General features: G+C 39.5%; 2 protein-coding genes across 2 annotated transcripts; both read left to right on the top strand.

The window, feature by feature from the left end:
- The first annotated feature begins 582 nt into the window (after positions 1 to 582).
- Positions 583 to 5,356, top strand: tctn2 (tectonic family member 2). The gene is made up of 18 exons (XM_018668292.2): positions 583 to 758; positions 910 to 1,023; positions 1,267 to 1,337; positions 1,501 to 1,702; positions 1,808 to 1,908; positions 2,014 to 2,213; positions 2,304 to 2,424; positions 2,549 to 2,702; positions 2,797 to 2,880; positions 2,973 to 3,095; positions 3,212 to 3,286; positions 3,409 to 3,507; positions 3,629 to 3,746; positions 3,829 to 3,932; positions 4,127 to 4,274; positions 4,417 to 4,560; positions 4,696 to 4,784; positions 5,030 to 5,356. Exons 1-18 carry the CDS (start codon positions 665 to 667, stop codon positions 5,149 to 5,151), a joined length of 2,163 nt encoding a protein of 720 aa, XP_018523808.1. The 5' UTR covers positions 583 to 664; the 3' UTR covers positions 5,152 to 5,356.
- A 1,010-nt stretch (positions 5,357 to 6,366) lies between these two features.
- atp6v0a2b (ATPase H+ transporting V0 subunit a2b) lies at positions 6,367 to 18,450 on the top strand. Its single transcript, XM_018668684.2, has 20 exons — positions 6,367 to 6,931; positions 7,145 to 7,223; positions 7,599 to 7,696; positions 7,873 to 8,010; positions 8,139 to 8,236; positions 9,253 to 9,379; positions 11,124 to 11,206; positions 11,357 to 11,450; positions 12,209 to 12,421; positions 12,929 to 13,079; positions 13,281 to 13,420; positions 13,549 to 13,706; positions 13,924 to 14,014; positions 14,521 to 14,639; positions 14,740 to 14,950; positions 15,097 to 15,216; positions 15,318 to 15,437; positions 15,563 to 15,680; positions 16,194 to 16,365; positions 16,472 to 18,450. The coding sequence occupies exons 1-20, from the start codon at positions 6,815 to 6,817 to the stop codon at positions 16,572 to 16,574; spliced, it is 2,550 nt and encodes an 849-aa protein (XP_018524200.1). The 5' UTR covers positions 6,367 to 6,814; the 3' UTR covers positions 16,575 to 18,450.
- The last annotated feature ends 65 nt before the right edge of the window (positions 18,451 to 18,515 follow it).

Genomic DNA, 18,515 nt, shown 5'->3' with positions numbered 1-18,515 from the left:
AAAGAAAAAACACATAACAAAGGACAACACGTTAAAGATGCAAATATCCCATTAGTACCAATGAAGTAGAAGGCACTTTAAATAATCAACGTTTGTAAGTACTTCACAGTCAATTAGAGAGAGATAGTATTCCCTATAGCCTTTATTTAATCTTTGCTTCACAAGCAGATGGATTAAATTCCTTAAATTAAGGAGCTTATGAATGTGTGTCTATGTATACTGTGTGAATTAATAAAGAGTTGAGTATACACACAGTGGTTCTGGTGTTAAGGACTTACCCACCTCATAAAAAATCCTCCTGTGTTAACCCCTGTTTACTTTGAAAGGATATGCAGATTTATATTTTGGGGGGTATTTTTTAATGAATATGAAAATTAAAAAGAAATTTAGACTAATGAAAATTAGTCATTTGAAGAAATTAACCTCCGGGAATGAACTAAACTCAATAGACGAAGAGTTGAAGATTCTTCTGGGCCCTCTTGCCGACTCCGGTGATAAATATTTCTACCACTCCAGGCCAGAAGAGGTCGCTGTTGTTCATTTAAATATAATTTTAATTCCCCAGAACAAGAACTTTCCCAGACTGTGATTCGTTTAGGATCTCCGTTGCCAGGACATCACCAACAGTTTACAAATATGTCGACTTTAATCTGAAAGCAACCAAATGGCTAATGACAAGTTCTTCCCCTTGTCTGTTTCACACCTAGTCATATGTGTTTTATTGCTTTTTCCCCTGGCTCACACTCAAAACATTGTCGGTAAGTCTCTCATATATATATATATATATATATGCGCACAATTCATGTTGTCTTACGTCAAAATAGCTAACGTTACCTTAGCTTGAATTAATTTCATGTGGCTAAGATTAGCTGCAGCTAACAGAGATACTGTTTCCGCTGTGTTCAACAGTTTTCCAGCCGTCGTTTCTCACTGCAACTGGACCCGCGGTCTCTGCCCTCCTGCTCGGAAACACGTCGGGCATCTCTCTGAGTCTGAGGACAGTGTCTCCATCCAACACAACAGGTAAAAGCTAAAATCAGAGACTCCTCAGTCTTCTGCATCTCGCTGTATGAGACTTGTTTTGTAGCAGACTGCTAAATCAGAACATGAACGATGATGGTGTTTGGCAACATTTAGTTACCTGAATATATATATGCCAGTGGCTCACAGAAAAAGATAAGGAAGGCAACCATGTGACTGCACTTGGTGATTATGCAGTCAGTTGGACAGATTTGTTGGTTGGTGATGATGTGTTTTCTTTTACAGGAAGCATCGGTCCTCCATCATGTGTGGCTGAGGTGACACAGTGGGTGCTCACAAGGGAGCAGGTGGGAAAGGTAAGAGCCTAGTCTTACAGTTAGCAGTAATTTTCCTGTTTTTACAGATAATGTTGAAATAATGCAGAGGTAAGAGGCAGTTAAACAGGGTTTATAGCTGATATTGTGGTTTGAATATCAGTGTTTCTTTTTGCCTCGTCTTTGTTTTCATGTGGCAACCCAGACTGCAGTTCGAGTTCAGCTGAGACTGAATAGAAGTCTGCGTTTATGTGGTGAGAATGAGACAGACGCAGACTGCTGTCCTGAGCGGCTGTGTGTCCGGGAGGCCCTTCGGGTGTCGGCCTGTGTGGGCGACACACCTCAGGCATCACTGCTGATCCAGGCTAAGATACATGCCCAGCTGTATCCTGCGAATGTTGGATCTGGTAAATCAAATGAAACTCATGTCCTTATCATAACAGGCCTTCATGCTGAAGATGTAAGTACTTGGAGTATCACATTTCTTATGAATATAAATCTCTCCATCTCAGATAATGAAACAGTCATTCCAAATCAAGTGTACCAACCACTGGGGCCTTGTCCTTGTGATCTCACATTCAGAGCATGTGACATACGCTGCTGCTGTGACAAGGTATTTACATCTCTCACATTATTGTATTCTTTAACAAGCACTTTGATGAATGTGTTTCTCTCTTTGTTAATCATTGGTAATTTATTCATCTTTCAATCTAACCAGGACTGCTCCTCTGAAGATTTGAGGCTGTTTGAGTCCCACTGTCTCCCAGGACCCTTTGGTGGACAGGTCTCTCCTGCTCCAGATTATCAGTGCTCTGTGCAGTCCTCTGAAAACTCCCCAGACTGGTTTCCATTTTTATGTGTCTCTTCTCCGCCTGAAAACAACCCTTACCTTGGGCTCTTTTACCAGGGAGACACAATGTGAGAAATTATTGAATATAAGTTTTTATTTCTGTTCGTTTTGACTGTGTGATTCATTTACTAACACTTGTGTCATGTTATCTTGTCTAGTACGTCGAAGCCTGGCCCAACCTTCCAAAGGCCTGAGTTGTCAGCTCCAGAACCAGTAAATGTTTACATTCAAAGAAGTCCCATTTTAACATTAAATAACCAGTACTTCACTATTCCTCAGGTAGGTTGTGTGTGTGTGTGTGTGTGTGTTGTTTTTAATACAGCTTAATTATGTCTTGCATTGGATGTATATAGATATTGCTAAGACTGTAAGAACTAATGTCTTGTGTCTTTCTGTTCCACAGAAGGTGCTCGGGCGGTGTGTAAACAATGCTCCTGTAGCATTTTTAAAAAATTTCAATGTCACATGTGTAACACTGCTACACATCTGTCCAACTGGACCTCCCTTACAGACACTACCCATCGATTTTAGGACTAAAGTAAAGAATGGACAAGGGGGTATGTTTTACCTGTTAAACATACTGCAGCAAGGCTTTGATGTGTTCTGGAGATGTTTGAATCCATGTGTTTATTTTTTTCCTGTGTATTCAAGGTGATGTTACAGTGGATGTAACAGATGAAGTGGCCTCTGACATGAGTCCGTTTATTTCGAACAAAGACGCTGTTGCCTCCTCAGGTATGGAGATTACAACATATCCTTACTAAAATAACAACAACGCAAACTCACAATTAACCTCAGTGTTGAAATGTGATGATATTTCTCTGAAGATGAGACGCTGGTATGTGAGAATCTGACCTTAGCGCTGGATTATAAATTCTACTGGAAAGGAAATGGCATCACGAATATCACTCTGACACGCACTGTTGGAACCATCACTTTGAATGGTAGTGGTAAGTGCTTATAATGCTTGCACATGATTTGGCTTATCACCGAAGTCAGTGATACAAGTTGAGAGACACATTTGATGTAGCCTGAGCTAATATTTGCTATTCTGTTTCCTAAACAGTGACACTAACTACACGGTATTCTGCTGTGTTTGTAAATGGAGAATTCATGGGTGAGCCCAACTCAGGGAACCCAGGTGAGTGAAAAATAAAATACTTCATCCTGAGATTGGTTGTGGGAGTGAAGTGTTTTGTAGAAAATAGTTCACTGTCCCCGCTGCAGTGAGTTAACATAACACACAGACATTTTAAATGACAGGTTATCAGGTGGGAAGGCCTGTCATTGCTGGGATCGTGGACACTTTGGACAATAATACAGGCTCAATACAGAGGACATCAATTAATCTTTGGAAACCAGGTAAAACCAATTAAGTCTTTTTGTTGATATTGGGTCACTGTAAGTAGTTTAATAGTGAATTATGTATATTTCAGTCAAAACAACTTGCTGACACAGCACCATTTTCTGATCTGGTTGACAGTTAGTGATGGACTCTGTTCTGCTAATAAGAAGAAACCTATTCTGTTTGGGGAGAATTCAACGTCAGGGTGTCTGCTGCCAGTCAGTCGACAGAATCTGACCCAGTGTAATCTCCTGAGGTCAGTATCTCAGCACGAGTTCATGTTTCATCTATGTCTCTGTGTATTTTTGCCAAAAAAAATAATGTTTTTTCTTCTTTAGAGAGACTGTTACTTCTCTCCAGGCAGCTTTGACGACAGTCACATATGTGGCGAGGTATGGAAACCCAGATCCTCTAACTGTGACAGACTGGATTAACATAAGCTGTAAGTAGATGAGTTTAATAGAGTTTTCTTCTTACACAGTTCATGTGTGAAATCATGCTTTTGTTATTTGTTAATATTAACTTTATTTTTGTGATACTTTTATTTGAACTTGTAAAGAAAATGTAACAGCGATCTGACAGATATTTATGTCTTTTGATTCTAACTAAATGTTACACACAACATATAAATTCCAGTTGTGACACTGAACTCAAGTACAACAATGGAAGACAACACAAGCTCATGCTATGGGATTCCATCCCACCAACGTATCCATGTTTGGACTCTAATCACTGGCGTGGTAGAGGGCATACCTCAAAGAGAAATCCGTGCTTTGCAAGTCAGGTGTGTATCAGGTCGCTCATTGCAATGCCCAGTTTAAATTGTATTCTCAGTCATTATGAGTCACCATGTGTGCCAAATACCGTCAGATCTACAGAGTATTATAAGTCATTGTGAATGAAGAATCCTATTTTGGTCATTTTAGCCACAGCCTGTCCACCTGGGCACTGGATTGTGGAGGAGGTGATATCTCTCCATGTGTGGACCAAATGGAAACTCAGCTGTTCCCAGTCACCTCTTCAGTCACCTTTATCGACATTCCCATCAACACAGGACCACCAAAAACTAGGTGACTCTTCAAACAGCAAGACTGCCCTTACAAAGAGAGAGTTGTTAACTTGAGCCAAATAAATTGTGGGTTTCTTGAGATGCCTGACTGATTCTGACCTAGAATGTGATGTTCTGTTTTTACTTTTTCCCCCAGGTTTCAGATCAACTTCACTGAGTATGACTGTAGCAGGAATGATGTGTGCTGGCCCGAGTTAGCTTTTCCCATCACCAAGTATTACACAGGTAGGAATTTCTCTAATCCTTGGAAACTTGTTGAGTATTTTATTGAGATCATTTGGTTGGAAACTGCCTTAATGCTAAGAAAAATCTAATTACTGTGACAAAGAACAGTGTAATTGAAAAGTGAGTGCAACTGATCCCAGAGAGGAACCCTGGATTTAAAAAAAAGCCACTCTCATATCCCACTGCTGTGAAACAGAGGTATGACAGCACCATTACTGATCATTATTTTACCTTTACCCTTCCAGGTGAGCCATATTCTCAGGCACTGGCTAAGGGCCTTATCTTGGTTTTCTTCTTTATCGCTGCCTCGATTCTTGGGACTCCATGGAGACAAATCCGACAGGCGTGGAACAGTGGCGCTCTCTAAAACTCTGAGAAGAATGTAGAGGAAGACACATGTTTGGAGGGATAAGGAGTGAGAACATAAACAAGATGATTTATTTAAATGTCACTGAAATGCAATGACACCTTTTCCAATCAGAAATATTTCATAATAATCTAGTTTTACATGTTTGTGGGAGTGTAAATAGCTGTTTTGATGCACAATTTTGTAATAAATATTTTTTCTATTATTTGTTGTCGGCACAGTCCCTCCACATACTTTTGATCACTCCATTCTCAATGACTGTCTTTACATGTGCACAAGTATCCTGGTTTTGATCTTATTCAGGATATGGCATTTACATGGAACATTAGAAATGTGGTTATTTGTTAACCTCTTTAACGTGATTCGAACAGTAACCAGGTGTCTCATAATCTGTGTGCATTCCTCACCATTTCAGCTCATAGGACTTGTACCAACAAAGAATGTTTAGAAACCAGGGTAAGGTGTTTACAAGGCACAGAATTTGGTTTCTTTTGGTGTATGTCAGGTAGCATATCCAGGATTTTCAAAGCAGGATTCTGAAAAAAGCATATGGTGTTAACATGTACAAGACACTATCAGGATATTAGTGTGCACTACTGTGTAATCTCATTTGTCTTGTCCAATTGTTTCCCCTCATTTGCATCTTTTTCTGGTGTCTTAGTGTCTAACATTGAAAGGGGAAAAGTTTGCCCAACCTAAGTCTTCAAATTTACATCCTGAGCCTGTCCAGCAGGTTTTTGGAATAACAGAATCGTGTTTACAGAATATTACGCGGCCAGTGACAACTAACATCACCCCAGATACTGATTGCACTAACTTCTCATATTCAATATGCTTGTAAAATGCTTTTAAATTGCTTTTATGAGGACTTCTTGTAATACAGCCCATATATATGGAGTGGTCGGCCTGTTAAGCTCAGACAGTCTACTTATGTCTGCCTAAATGCTAAAAGTTGACGTGGAATGAAATGCTAATGCTAAATGCTAATCTATTTGCTGCAGGAGTTGTATTTTTTTACTTCTTCTCACTTTAAAATTCTACCAAGGAAGTTATTTGCCAAACCTCAGCATACAGCCTTGCCTACGTGTGTACATTTGGTGTATATTCGCCTTCAGACAGCGCTGAGGGCTGGAAAGCAGTATTCATGTTAAAGGGTGAATGTATAGTGCGCAGACTCCAGCGGCCGGTGATGATTGGTCAAAGACAATACTCACTGCTGCTGTGGAAGTTGTTGGTATTCAACAGTGTAAAATGAAGTGACGTGGAGTACTACATGACAAGCGGACGTCTCCTAAAACTTCACAAACTAAGAGAAGAGTTGTGACCATATCTTTGGACATGCACCGTTAGCGGTTTTAATACCGGTGGCTTCATATTTTCGGACTCAACATTGACGAAACAAGTTTTACACCTGAGAAACAGCGCGACTCTCATCGGCTAGCTCATTAGCTATCAGGAACTGCCTCTGCTCTAACGATGGCTATCTGAAGTCGGCGTCATCCAAGTCATACATCGTATTATCACCGGAGCCTTAAAATGACAAGGACTAAGAAAGACTTAACAGTCCGCCGTTGACGTTTACTTTGCAAGAAATCGCAGTAAATTAGCTAGCTAATATTAGCCTCGTCGGCTGAGCTGGGAAGTATCAGAGCGAACTGTCAAAATGTGCTCCCTGCTCCGAGGTGAAGAGATGTGTCTGGCCCAGCTGTTTCTACAGTCCGGCTCAGCGTACGACTGCATCAGTGAACTTGGAGAGCTGGGGCTTGTTGAGTTCAGAGACGTAAGTCCCGAAAGAAAGTCCTGAAACACAGTAATGTCTCAGTTTGAAAGTTGAACTGCTGAGTCGGCTAGTCGCCAGAAACACTCGGCAAAGTGGTTTATGACAGTTTGTCCTGAGGATATTTGCTTGTTTCACACTCTCTCAGTGATGAGTGGGGGTGTGAGGATTGTTAATCATTCAACTGACTGTGTCTCTCACACCTTTTCGTTTCAGCTCAATCCCAGCGTTAACGCGTTTCAGAGAAAACATGTCAACGAGATCAAAAAATGTGAAGAGATGGAGAGGATCCTCGGTAAGCATACACTGATCTTTAATATGCAATCTGCCAGTAAGGCTCCCAGTCTAGTCATTGAGTTGTAGTTGTAGCCGAGCCTTGAGCAGGAAATAAACCTGTTTAGCCGTCAGACAGGATCAAAACAAAGCTGTGATGGGACTGTTGAAGCAAAGCAGGAATACACGAGGGCACAGAGGGCTGTCTCATTGAATCTGAAACTACAGTCATGGGAGATGTCAGCTGGTTGTAGATTTAGTTGAATGAAATGCAGCCTTTGGTTAACTAAACCCGTTATTATTAGATTAAGAGAAGAGAATGTTTGACTGTTAGACTTTGCTTGCACTGTTAGACTGTTTGTGTGCCTTAGAAAAGATTGCTCTTTATTTCTAACAGGATACCTTCTGAGGGAAATCAAGAAAGCAGACATTTCACTGCCAGATGGAGACGTTAACCCAGTGGCTCCTTTACCCAAGCACGTCATGTCTATAATGGTTAGTTACTTGCTTATGTGTATTTTATCATTTTTAATTCCTGGGCAGCTGTTATATCAGTGTTGTGTTTCTGCCACTGTGACTAAATGAATATGGTGGACTATAATTAGTAGAATGTTTTCAAAACATATTATTATTGCTGCTGTTGATCATTGGGTATCTGTGTATGTTCACAGGAGCAGCTACAGAGGCTAGAAGTGGAGTTAGGTGAAGTCACCAGGAATAAAGAGAAGCTGCAGAAGAATCTGCTGGAGTTGACAGAGTACACACACATGCTGCGCATCACCCGTAACTTTGTACAGAGAACCTCAGAGGTTAGCACATCACGCCATAACGGATGCTTTACATCCACATTTTCATCCTGTATATATAGCAGTTAGAATCTGTTCTTTGCTTTGATTTTGAGTTTCATCTTTACACTGTATCTTATCTTTGCTTTTAGCGAGAGCCCCTGCAAGTGCAGTATGAGGAGTTTCCCTTCCTGGAGAAAGACACAATGATGGACTACAGCAGCATGCAGAGGCTCGGAGCTAAACTGGGGTGAGGGATGAAATTCTGCTAGCCATATCAACATGACACGTCTCTTAATGTCTGGATCTGGAGTTTGATTTGTTTTAGAGTTGACAGTAGGCCTTAGCTCTGTCACGGTCACCAGTTTTCACAATTGTCATGATAATAGAAACAGTAAGATCTTGTGATTTTACTAGTCACAAAAACATCATGAGGCAAAATTAAATGGGTTGTACAGTTGCTGATATACATTAAAGGAAAGTTTTAAATGGGACAAATTGGATTATTATTTTCCTTATAAATAGTTTTTTGTGTCCTGTCTGTCACCTATTACAAACCTTATACACAATACACACACAAACAGGCTGGAGCTTCAGATGTTATAACTGATGTGCAGCTCTGGCTCTCTGCCAAAAATTGTGTCTCATACAACACCAGTGTTGTGGGAATGCTCTGCATTCAGGAAAGAGGACAGACATTTAGCTGAATGTGAGTTTTTGTTGGTTGTGGATGTGTAGCAAGAGTGAGGTCTCAAAGGAGAGACAGCTGAGCTCACAGCTGCATATCTCTGCAGTCACTAGGCCACTGCAACATAGTATCACAGCTACAGCAGGCAGCTGGTATCATGTTCAGTTGAGCACAATGCGGCATCAATGATGTAAGATTGTTTAGGTAATGGCAAAGCTGTTGTGATTAACCAGACCTCTTGAATGCAGCTGTGTCAGTGAAAATATTCACACATGCAAAAACACACACCTTATCCCTCACCCCTAAGAGAGAGTTCATGATGAAAGGGGAAAAAAACTCTAATTTTGATTTATTTCAAATAAAGTTTTTCTTTTGTGATGTAGTTACTCAAAGGAAGACATCTCTTTGAACTTGAAATGATGAATTACGAATGATTTTAGAGATGGGTATTGTGATTTTATCATAATATCATTATTGTGGTATTTTTAAGCTAAAAGTTAAAATAAATTTTATGAGCCCCAAAAGGCATGCATGTACATGATAGACTGATGGGGAATGTTTTGCTCATTGTCTTGCAGTTTCATCTCTGGGCTTATTCAGAGGGCAAAGATCGAGGCCTTTGAACGGATGCTTTGGAGAGTCTGTAAAGGCTACACCATCCTCAGCTATGCTGAGGTTGAGGAGTATCTGGAAGATCCTAACACGGTAGGTTTTATTGTGGAACTATTCTGTCCTCTTCAATTCTTCAGCAAATTTAGTCAGACTTTCCCTTCTGGGTTTGTAGCCACCAAATCAAAGGCACAAGAATCACACAATTTTCACTCTTTGGATAGTGGGGTACAAAGTACAAATCTGACATGGAAAAGGGTCTGCAGAACCAAGAATCTCGTATCCCTCCTAGAAGGATGCAATGTTACTGTTTGGTCAACAGTTACTCACAGATTATCTAAATGGTCTAGTTCTAAAATATTGCAGAGTCATTTCTGTAGTGGCTGCTAGGAGAACACCTCATTATTTGAGCTGTTTATCTTTATCAGGACAAGTTTCCACCTGCACACTGGTACAGTATTGTACCTGTCTCTACTCTCCCTAGCTAATCTCAGAAGAAAAGAAATTTGCTTCCTCAGGCCTTTAAGAATGTGCAGGTCAAGATGATCTCTTTCCATACTCCACCACTCTGTGCACACTTGTGATTAAATGTACTATCTCTACCTGACTACAAGTAATATGCTTTATTGAATATGTATCAGACTAAGTATTGATTACATGAACAGTTTCCTTCGACAGTTTCTCAAGGTTAACTTTGTCGTGTCTTCCCTGGCTTACAACGGGAGATTAATATCAACAAGGAGGGAAGAAGAAACATTTCCATGAATTACATATCTCACTTCCTAAGTTAGGTCTAACTGGGTGAAAGGTGCTTGGCTTGATACAAGATAAACTTGATCAACCTAAATTTGATTCATTTACTCTAAATCAACTTTCATAGCACACCTCGAACCTAATTCAATGACCAGTCCGTCCTTGGATGAGGTCCAACTTATAACCTGATACACATCAATTATTACTATGTTTTGTGCCATGTTCAAGGCTGTGGCATTGCCAAGACCCATAATTTACATATTTAATAAGAATAGTAACAAAGTGTAAAATATTCCAGTTTGTATTTTAAGCATTTTAATAATTTTGCTAAAGCAGCAATTTGACATAATGAAAAACATATGTTGGATTGATATTACATGGTACATGGTTTTAAATATAACTAAAAATATTGTTACTTCCCTTTGTTTGTGTAGCGTTTCTTAAGAAACCATGCAGAATATATAGAGCATTGCAAAAGACAAAATAGTTACCATATATATATGTATATATATATAATGTTAAGGAATGGAACGGTATTGAAAATTACACTGGTGAGGCCGCTGTGAGGTCTATCCTTCTCCTCCTTGCTGTGATGAGTGCTGTGATCTTGTCCATTCAAAATTCAGTGACAGCAGTAATCCAGTTATCCACTTCCTCTGCTTGACCAGAGGGCAGGCATGCAGGGCTGTGACTGATCACCAGTGGAATGTCAGGACGAAACTTTCATTTGAGAGTTTATAGGAAATCTTAACATGTGTTGCTGAATGGTGTGAAAAAATGGAGGCTTCACATAAAGCGAAAAACACAACTAGTTGTGAGTTGAAAAATCGAGTAGAAAAATCAATGCTTTTCAGCTGCTGCTTCCAAGGTCGAGAATTACCTTTACATTCAAGTTTTGTTTAGGTAATGAACAACTTGATGTTACACACATAAAGACATGTTTTTAGTTCATTTTTATTAATGAAGCATACAGTTGTTTTTGAGGTGAAAATGTACGCAGGTCCTAAAATGATTCTCTTCTTGTTATCAATGGAGCTGTGGGTCTTATGATTGATATACAACACTTCCTCTTATTTTCTCGCCGCAGGGAGAGCCCACCAAAAGTGTGGTGTTTCTGATCTCTTACTGGGGAGACCAAATTGGCCAGAAAGTGAAGAAGATCTGTGACTGGTAATTATTCCTCAATACTTTATCCAGTGGTTGCTATTAATGTCAGAAAAAGGGCTGAAATCTGTGTGTTTAGGTTTGTTTTTTCTTTTCTTTTTTCTCATTTCTGTTGTAGTAGTGAGTTGAGTGATAACATCCTTTTTGCCTCCGTAGCTACCACTGTCATTTGTATCCATATCCCAGTAACAATGAGGAGAGGAATGATGTTGTGGAAGGACTAAGAACTCGAATTCAGGACCTCCACACGGTATGTCTAACATTTTTTAAAGTATCTGCTTAAGCAGATGTTTAATTAGTGACAGACAAAGAAGAAAATCAGTTTGTTATTGACTAAAGGTTTACTTTTAAATTCATTTGCGATCATCTCCCTGTTAAAATACAACCTAGATCATTTGAAGTAGGAGCTCTCCTGCTGTTTTTTTTCCTGTTGGTGGGTTTGTAAGATAAGACAACAACATGTTCCACAAAAAGCTTGCAGAGTTTTGTGTTTGTGTATCGCATCACATCTCAGTGAGGGTGTTTCTTTTGAACCGGTCTTCTTATGGTAAAAGAACACAGACCTAAAGAACAAAACTTAATGGCTGCTTTATTTTCTAAAAGATTAACCCAGTTGTTCCTCTTGTCCTGGCAGTGATGGGGTCAGTTGAGTTTCTGTCTGGGGCAGTGCACCGTGAATCATTTGGTAGCTTTAACCCACTGTGACTGAAAACTAGAATTGCACTCACCCTCCTGTAGCACATGATCAACATGAGGCCTCAGCTGAAAGTTGAGCAGTTTTTTTTCCTCTCTCTTTTCATGCATACTTTTTTCATCCTCTCCCGTTTCTTGACTGCTTCTCTTGTCTTTCTCATCTCTTTGTCTTTTATTCACAAACACAAACACTCACAACTGCCTCCTGTTTAAAATGTAATCGATAATTTCCCTATGTTCATTTTCCATAGATAATCAGAGAAATTCAAAAAATGTTAACATGATGTATCACGCTGCTTCACTCACTGTGTTCAGGTACTTCACAGGACAGAGGACTACCTGAGACAGGTCCTGATTAAGGCTTCAGAATCCGTCTACACCTGGGTCATCCAGGTCAAGAAGATGAAGGCCATCTACTATATTCTGAACCTGTGTAGTTTTGATGTTACTAACAAGTGTCTGATTGCGGAGGTGTGGTGTCCGGTCAATGACATTCCCACTCTGCGAAGGGCCCTGGAAGAAGGATCGGTGAGGAAGCTCTTAACAGAGTTGCTCTATTGTTGACTTTCACCACAGGCTACATTCTTCTGTTTATTTAACCGGGGCAGTTCTTTCATGAATTGGGATATTGTTATTATAAAAGCAAGTAATTGCTTTTATTTTGCCTTTTTTAGTTTAAGAAAAAGAAAATTTCCATGACTTGGCGAGGGTACTGAAAGGCCAGTGTTGATTCAGTTTGCTCGCTGAATAGGACAGTGTGTGTATTTCAGATAAAGAAATATAAAGAAGCACTAATGGGAACACTGAAGTGTCACAGTGTCCCTTCAGAGGCTTTTTTAAAATTATTTTTATTTTTCCACAACTGACTCTCTAAGGAAGCTGCTGAACCACAAAGGGGACGTTACATCCACCGTCTTTCTCCCCCACTTTTTGCAGTGCTAATAAAACATTTAAAGACATTACAGTGAACTTAGTGTAAAGTAATATGCATTTTAACATTTTAATTTGATATTGTTCTTCTTTTTTTTTTTTCAGAGAAAAAGCGGTGCGACAGTTCCTTCCTTTGTCAATCGTATCCCCACCAGCGACACTCCCCCCACACTTATAAGGACCAACAAATTTACCTCTGGCTTCCAGAACATCGTAGATGCCTATGGAGTGGGAAGTTACAGGGAGGTCAACCCCGGTAAGTTGGATCTTTTATTTTCTTCATTTTTTCCCCTCTCTGTATGTGTACAGATGTGTCATCAGATGAGACTTCAAAATAAGAAGTGCATGGGTCAAACTGAAATGCGAAGTCAGCTTTCATTTGTCAGTTTGGAGTTTTAACAAGGTCTTGTTTTTTTGCATTATTTCAAGATTTTAATTTTCTCCCACTTTTCTTTAGCTCCATTCACAGTCATCACTTTCCCCTTCCTGTTTGCTGTGATGTTTGGGGACCTGGGGCATGGACTTATCATGGCTCTCTTTGCTTTCTGGATGGTGGTGTACGAGAACAACCGCAAACTTAAAAACACCAGGAATGAGGTGAGTGAAGCTTTTTTAACCTAATGCTCATTTGAGAGCTCACTTACTGTAAACAATCAAATGAATGCCAGTGTGTAACATGCACCATGTCTGAAGTGTAACTGAGTGATTTGATGTGATATGTGCAGATCTGGAACACATTCTTTGAGGGGCGTTATATCATCCTGATGATGGGCCTGTTCTCCATCTACACGGGCCTGATATACAATGACTGCTTCTCGAAGTCCCTCAACATCTTTGGTTCTGGATGGAATGTGACGGCCATGTTAAAAGCGAACGTGTGGAGGTGACTACTTTATAACAAGATGGACTTAACATTAACATTATAATAGTAAAAACAGCTAAGCAGACCCAGAAGTGCTTTAGTATCATTTTTACAGTTAAGAAATTTAATGAACAATCTGTTATATGTGTTAAAAGATATAAAGGTAAGATGTCGTTTGTGGATTTGTTTCATATTGATATACATTTAACACACTGATGGTTTCATTGGTGCCTAACAGTGACACTGATCTCAATGGGAATCATCTTCTAACTCTTGATCCAAATGTTGAGGGAGTTTTCATGGGACCCTACCCTCTGGGAATTGACCCGGTGAGTAGAGAATATTGAAAACGGGTTACCATATAAGACAGATCATATTATCATTGTGGTACATTTAAAGAGGCTTTGTCGTACTCACAGTCACAGCAAAAAACACTCTAAAATGCACATGTGTAGTTCAGGTTACACATAGATCCATACTGAAATACACTCACCATGTATTGGTTTAAGGACTATGAAAGAGCCAATAACGTGAGGCAGTCATGTCTGGTGCTGATACAGTAAATTGGATTAGTGCATCTCTATTCAAAACAGTGGATTGTTTGCTCTATTAGTGGTAATGTTACTCACAAAAGGACACACAGTATGCCAGGTCAGGTCTTTTAGGTTAAAATGACATTATTAGATTGCCCCCAGGGCACAATAATTAAGTTGAAGAACATAACACAGCTTATTTATCATTTATGGGATTTAAATAGTACAACTGAAAAACAATATTTTACCAATCAAAACTACCCACTGTATAATACAGAGTATGTCATATTTCTGTCACAAAGATTTGGAACCTGGCATCCAACCGCCTCACATTTCTAAACTCTTACAAGATGAAGATGTCAGTGATACTGGGTGTTGTACACATGAGCTTTGGGGTCATCCTCAGCACTTACAATCACTTGTAAGTACCAGTTTTTCTTTTTGTTTTTTGTTTTTTTTCTTTTTCATTTTTTTAAATGTAATTTTTTGATAGCCTGCCTTATTTTTGTCAACAAAAACAGGCACTTTAGGAAAAAGTACAACTTGTACTTGGTGTTTCTTCCTGAGCTCCTGTTCCTGCTGTGCCTGTTTGGCTACCTGGTGTTCATGATATTCTACAAGTGGCTGGTTTTCTCTGCTAAGGACTCCAGACATGCCCCCAGCATCCTCATCCACTTTATAAATATGTTCCTCATGCAAGGTGATGCAGTCCAGCCCCTGTACCCAGGACAGGTGAGAAGCTAAAGCAAAGCTCCACCCCCGCAACAGTGTCCCTGTTCTTACCAAACACATTAAATATGATGTTGTTTAAAATACGCTACAGATTCAACTGAAACAGATCATATCAATGTAATACCACATTGTTTTTCTCCTTCCAGGCTGGCCTGCAGGTATTTCTCGTGGTCATTGCTGTTCTCTCAGTGCCTGTGTTACTCCTGGGGAAACCCATCTACCTTTATTGGCTTCACAATGGAAGACCTCGCCTAGGAATGTACAGGGTGAGGGTTTGAAATGCATGTGTACACAGATGTGAAAGCTTTCTCCAAATATTTGCTTTCCATTTACAAATATGCAAATCTGTGTTTGTGTGTGTTCTCAGGGATATGAGCGTGTGCGGCGTAACAGTGAGGAGGAGCTCTACCTTATGAGGGCTCATGACATGGAGGAAGGCAGCAGTCACAGTGATCTCTCCACAAGTGGAGAGCACCAGACAGAGGAGGTCAGGCTAACAAAACAACAGATAGTTACCCACTAATCTTAAGCATCCTTATAAGCAACTATTTTTATGTTTGTTTTTTCCAGATTCTGTCATTCATGCTGAGTTTTGCTTTGTTTTTGTGACAGTTTGACTTTGCAGATGAGTTCCTGCATCAGGCCATCCACACTATAGAGTATTGCCTAGGTTGTATCTCCAACACAGCCTCCTACTTAAGGCTCTGGGCTCTGAGCCTGGCACATGCCCGTGAGTATGCCGGTTTGCATTACAACATGGAGGCAGTTCTTCCGTCCTTCAAATCTGTCCAAGCACACACTGAATGTAAAATGAATTTATGAAATTATGGATACTGCATAACAAATTCTAATTAAATAGAAAATTGATTGCAGTGTACTCTTAAGAAGGCAGAACCAAACGGCCATTCAACATCTCCAACATGTTCATATAACCTTGTGTGCGTGCTGTAGCCATAATATGACTTCCAGTTGTAATTAAGCAGTGATGGAAGTGTGGCAGAGATCTTAATATGGCAAATATAGTCAGGTCTCATCAATTATACAGGAAAATGGGCATCGTCATCTCTTTCAGACTTGACTCTGTATGACATGTAAAATTGACGACAAAGAAGAGTGGGGAGTCTAAATAAAAGCCAAAGACAGGCCTGAGATCAGCCTGAATATTAGTAACTGGCATGTATCCCTCGTCTCTGTTTGTTACAATTCCTTACATGGATGGTGCTCATGCTCTTTCCTCTCACAGAGCTGTCAGAGGTGCTGTGGGCCATGGTGATGCGAGTAGGACTTAAAATGGACACAGTTCTTGGGGTCGTATTCCTGGTGCCTGTGTTCGGCCTGTTTGCCGTTCTCACTGTGTCCATCCTTCTGGTCATGGAGGGTCTGTCTGCGTTCCTTCATGCGCTCCGGCTGCACTGGTAAGACAACAATAATACCAACTGCACCTGTGTCACTGACTGGGCCAAATTTCTTTGTATTATCTCAGTGTTTTATATTCATAGAAGCTGCTTGCTTCTTCCTCAGGGTGGAGTTTCAAAATAAATTCTACAGTGGGACTGGAGTCAAGTTTTGCCCCTTTTCCTTCTCTTTGCTGCCCTCCAGCTTTGAGCATGACGGCTTACTGTGAAGCAACAATCTGGTAATACTGTAACGTGGTAAACAGAGCCAAAACAAGCCAGCAGGCTTCTGTGCTCATGCAGACATATTCTTGATATGTCATAAAGTGATTTAGATTTTTCTTTTCATCTTGTAATGATTTTTCATGTAAAGACATTGTATGGCAACTTCACAAACTTTGGACTGAATGCTGCCCCCAAAACTGTTTTAAGAACAGACGGTGCAGAGTGTACTGCTGATAAATTACTGTTTTTCTTATGTAACACAGGGTGTTTTGTACCAGGATCAGTATGCTTCACTGCAGAGCACTTTGTGAGGTTGAAGTGTGAGTCTCAAATTTAAAATGTAACTCATACACCTAAGATCATCAGTTTTCTTTTGAGGCATTATTGGTAACAGTTGTTAATATCACTTGTATGGAGAACCACATCCCCCAAATCTAGAATCTATAAGTAAAAAAGACGTATGATTCTAGTATGAGATAACTTAACAGTAATAAGTAAATGGTTGTCCCCAAGGTTTGGCTATACAGACAACACATGGTAGGATAAATTTGTGGCTGATTTTGGCCAGCTTGATTTTGGTCTCTTCATAGGATTTGCTGATTAAATAAGATAGAAGATGAGAGAACATCTATCTTATATATTTATTTTATCTCTTTCACGCCATTTCTTCTCTTCTGAATCTAGTTATTTTGTCATTAATTTTAGCATAATTGTGTATATTGATGCTGTAATTTTTGACTTCTTTTTTTCTTTCACTGAGTTTTAGTTTTGGCTGATCTGGTTACCTTACACTGGGTAGTGAGCCACCTTTCAGTTACATAGTCCTTACTCAACTTTTTGTTGCACTGACTGCCTTATGGAAGTACAACCAAATGACAGCATACTGTATCATTCTTCAGCTTCCCCTTGTATTCCTACTTTGTGGTACCAAAACACTGCAAAGGATCTTTGACTTTTCAGTTTTGAAAAGTGCCTGGGCAGGTGTGTGAAGAGATGTATATAGTTTTACAGAATTATTTTTTTAATTTATTATATTTTAAAATGTTGCATCAGAATTAAAGATGAATGTTAATGGGATATGATTGTTACTTTTATGCATTCACAGTGTTGCCTATGTGTCCACTTGGTGTACAGATGAACATTCCACCCATGAAAATCTTAAATCATTGATCTGTTGACTCAGCTCTGTTGGTCAGGAGCCCCTCACTTTGAAAGATCTTCTATCCATATTCAACACAGTGGTTGGGCTGTATTAAATCATATTAGGAGAAGATTGAATTATGTACTAATATCACACACAGTAGTATTTGCTAATTTTGTAAAGTTGTTAGTATTGTATGCAGCTGATGTTGGGATGTTTTCTAAGGGAAGGAGACTTAATTGTCATCATCATAACATAATTGACATGTCTGCACTTTTTCAATGGCAACAAAGTTTGCTACAGTGAGATACTGCCATGCGTTTGAAGGTCATGACCTTGTGTCTCAAGTGGAACAATATGGTGTCATGTCATGATGATGCAAGTGGCAGTCACTGTTTAATGGGGTGAGTGATAATTGATTAGCAATCATTTGCCGTAATTAACACTTGTGGGTTGGTCGAAGTGGTATTGCAGTTTCCTTTAATGCAGCCCTAACCTTGCAATTCATTTAAACATTAAATAGTTTTTTTCATTGTCAGACACTCCAGGTCTTTTGAGAAAAAAAAACTATTTCCATCATGATGTCAATAATAAATTGTATTTGTTTGAGTTGTTTTTGTTTTGTTTTTTTCCTCAGAGCCTGTAACTACGTTTAGCAGCAGTAGTAACAGTAGTAAAGGTACAGTCTGTAATTCTGGGGAAGCACTGTTGTGCATTAAAAAAATGTTGCTTTATGTTTATGTGATTTGTATTAAATGTATATGCACACACACACACACTTTGACTATATATGAAAATCTTGGCT

The sequence above is a fragment of the Lates calcarifer genome, linkage group LG13, assembly GCF_001640805.2.
Source record: "Lates calcarifer isolate ASB-BC8 linkage group LG13, TLL_Latcal_v3, whole genome shotgun sequence".
Taxonomy (NCBI): Eukaryota; Metazoa; Chordata; class Actinopteri; family Centropomidae; genus Lates; species Lates calcarifer.
The sequence above is the reverse complement of the archived record's forward strand: the minus strand, read 5'-3'. Positions and strand labels throughout refer to the sequence as shown.

Excerpts from the sequence above, each read along its gene's own strand:
- atp6v0a2b (XM_018668684.2), top strand. The coding sequence starts at position 6,815 with ATGTGCTCCCTGCTCCGAGGTGAAGAGATGTGTCTGGCCCAGCTGTTT. Across the intron at positions 8,237-9,252 it reads AGGCTCGGAGCTAAACTGGG|TTTCATCTCTGGGCTTATTC; the intron begins GTGAGGGATGAA and ends ATTGTCTTGCAG. Across the intron at positions 13,080-13,280 it reads TTACAGGGAGGTCAACCCCG|CTCCATTCACAGTCATCACT; the intron begins GTAAGTTGGATC and ends ACTTTTCTTTAG.
- tctn2 (XM_018668292.2), top strand. The coding sequence starts at position 665 with ATGGCTAATGACAAGTTCTTCCCCTTGTCTGTTTCACACCTAGTCATA. Across the intron at positions 2,425-2,548 it reads AGTACTTCACTATTCCTCAG|AAGGTGCTCGGGCGGTGTGT; the intron begins GTAGGTTGTGTG and ends TCTGTTCCACAG. Across the intron at positions 2,881-2,972 it reads AGACGCTGTTGCCTCCTCAG|ATGAGACGCTGGTATGTGAG; the intron begins GTATGGAGATTA and ends ATTTCTCTGAAG.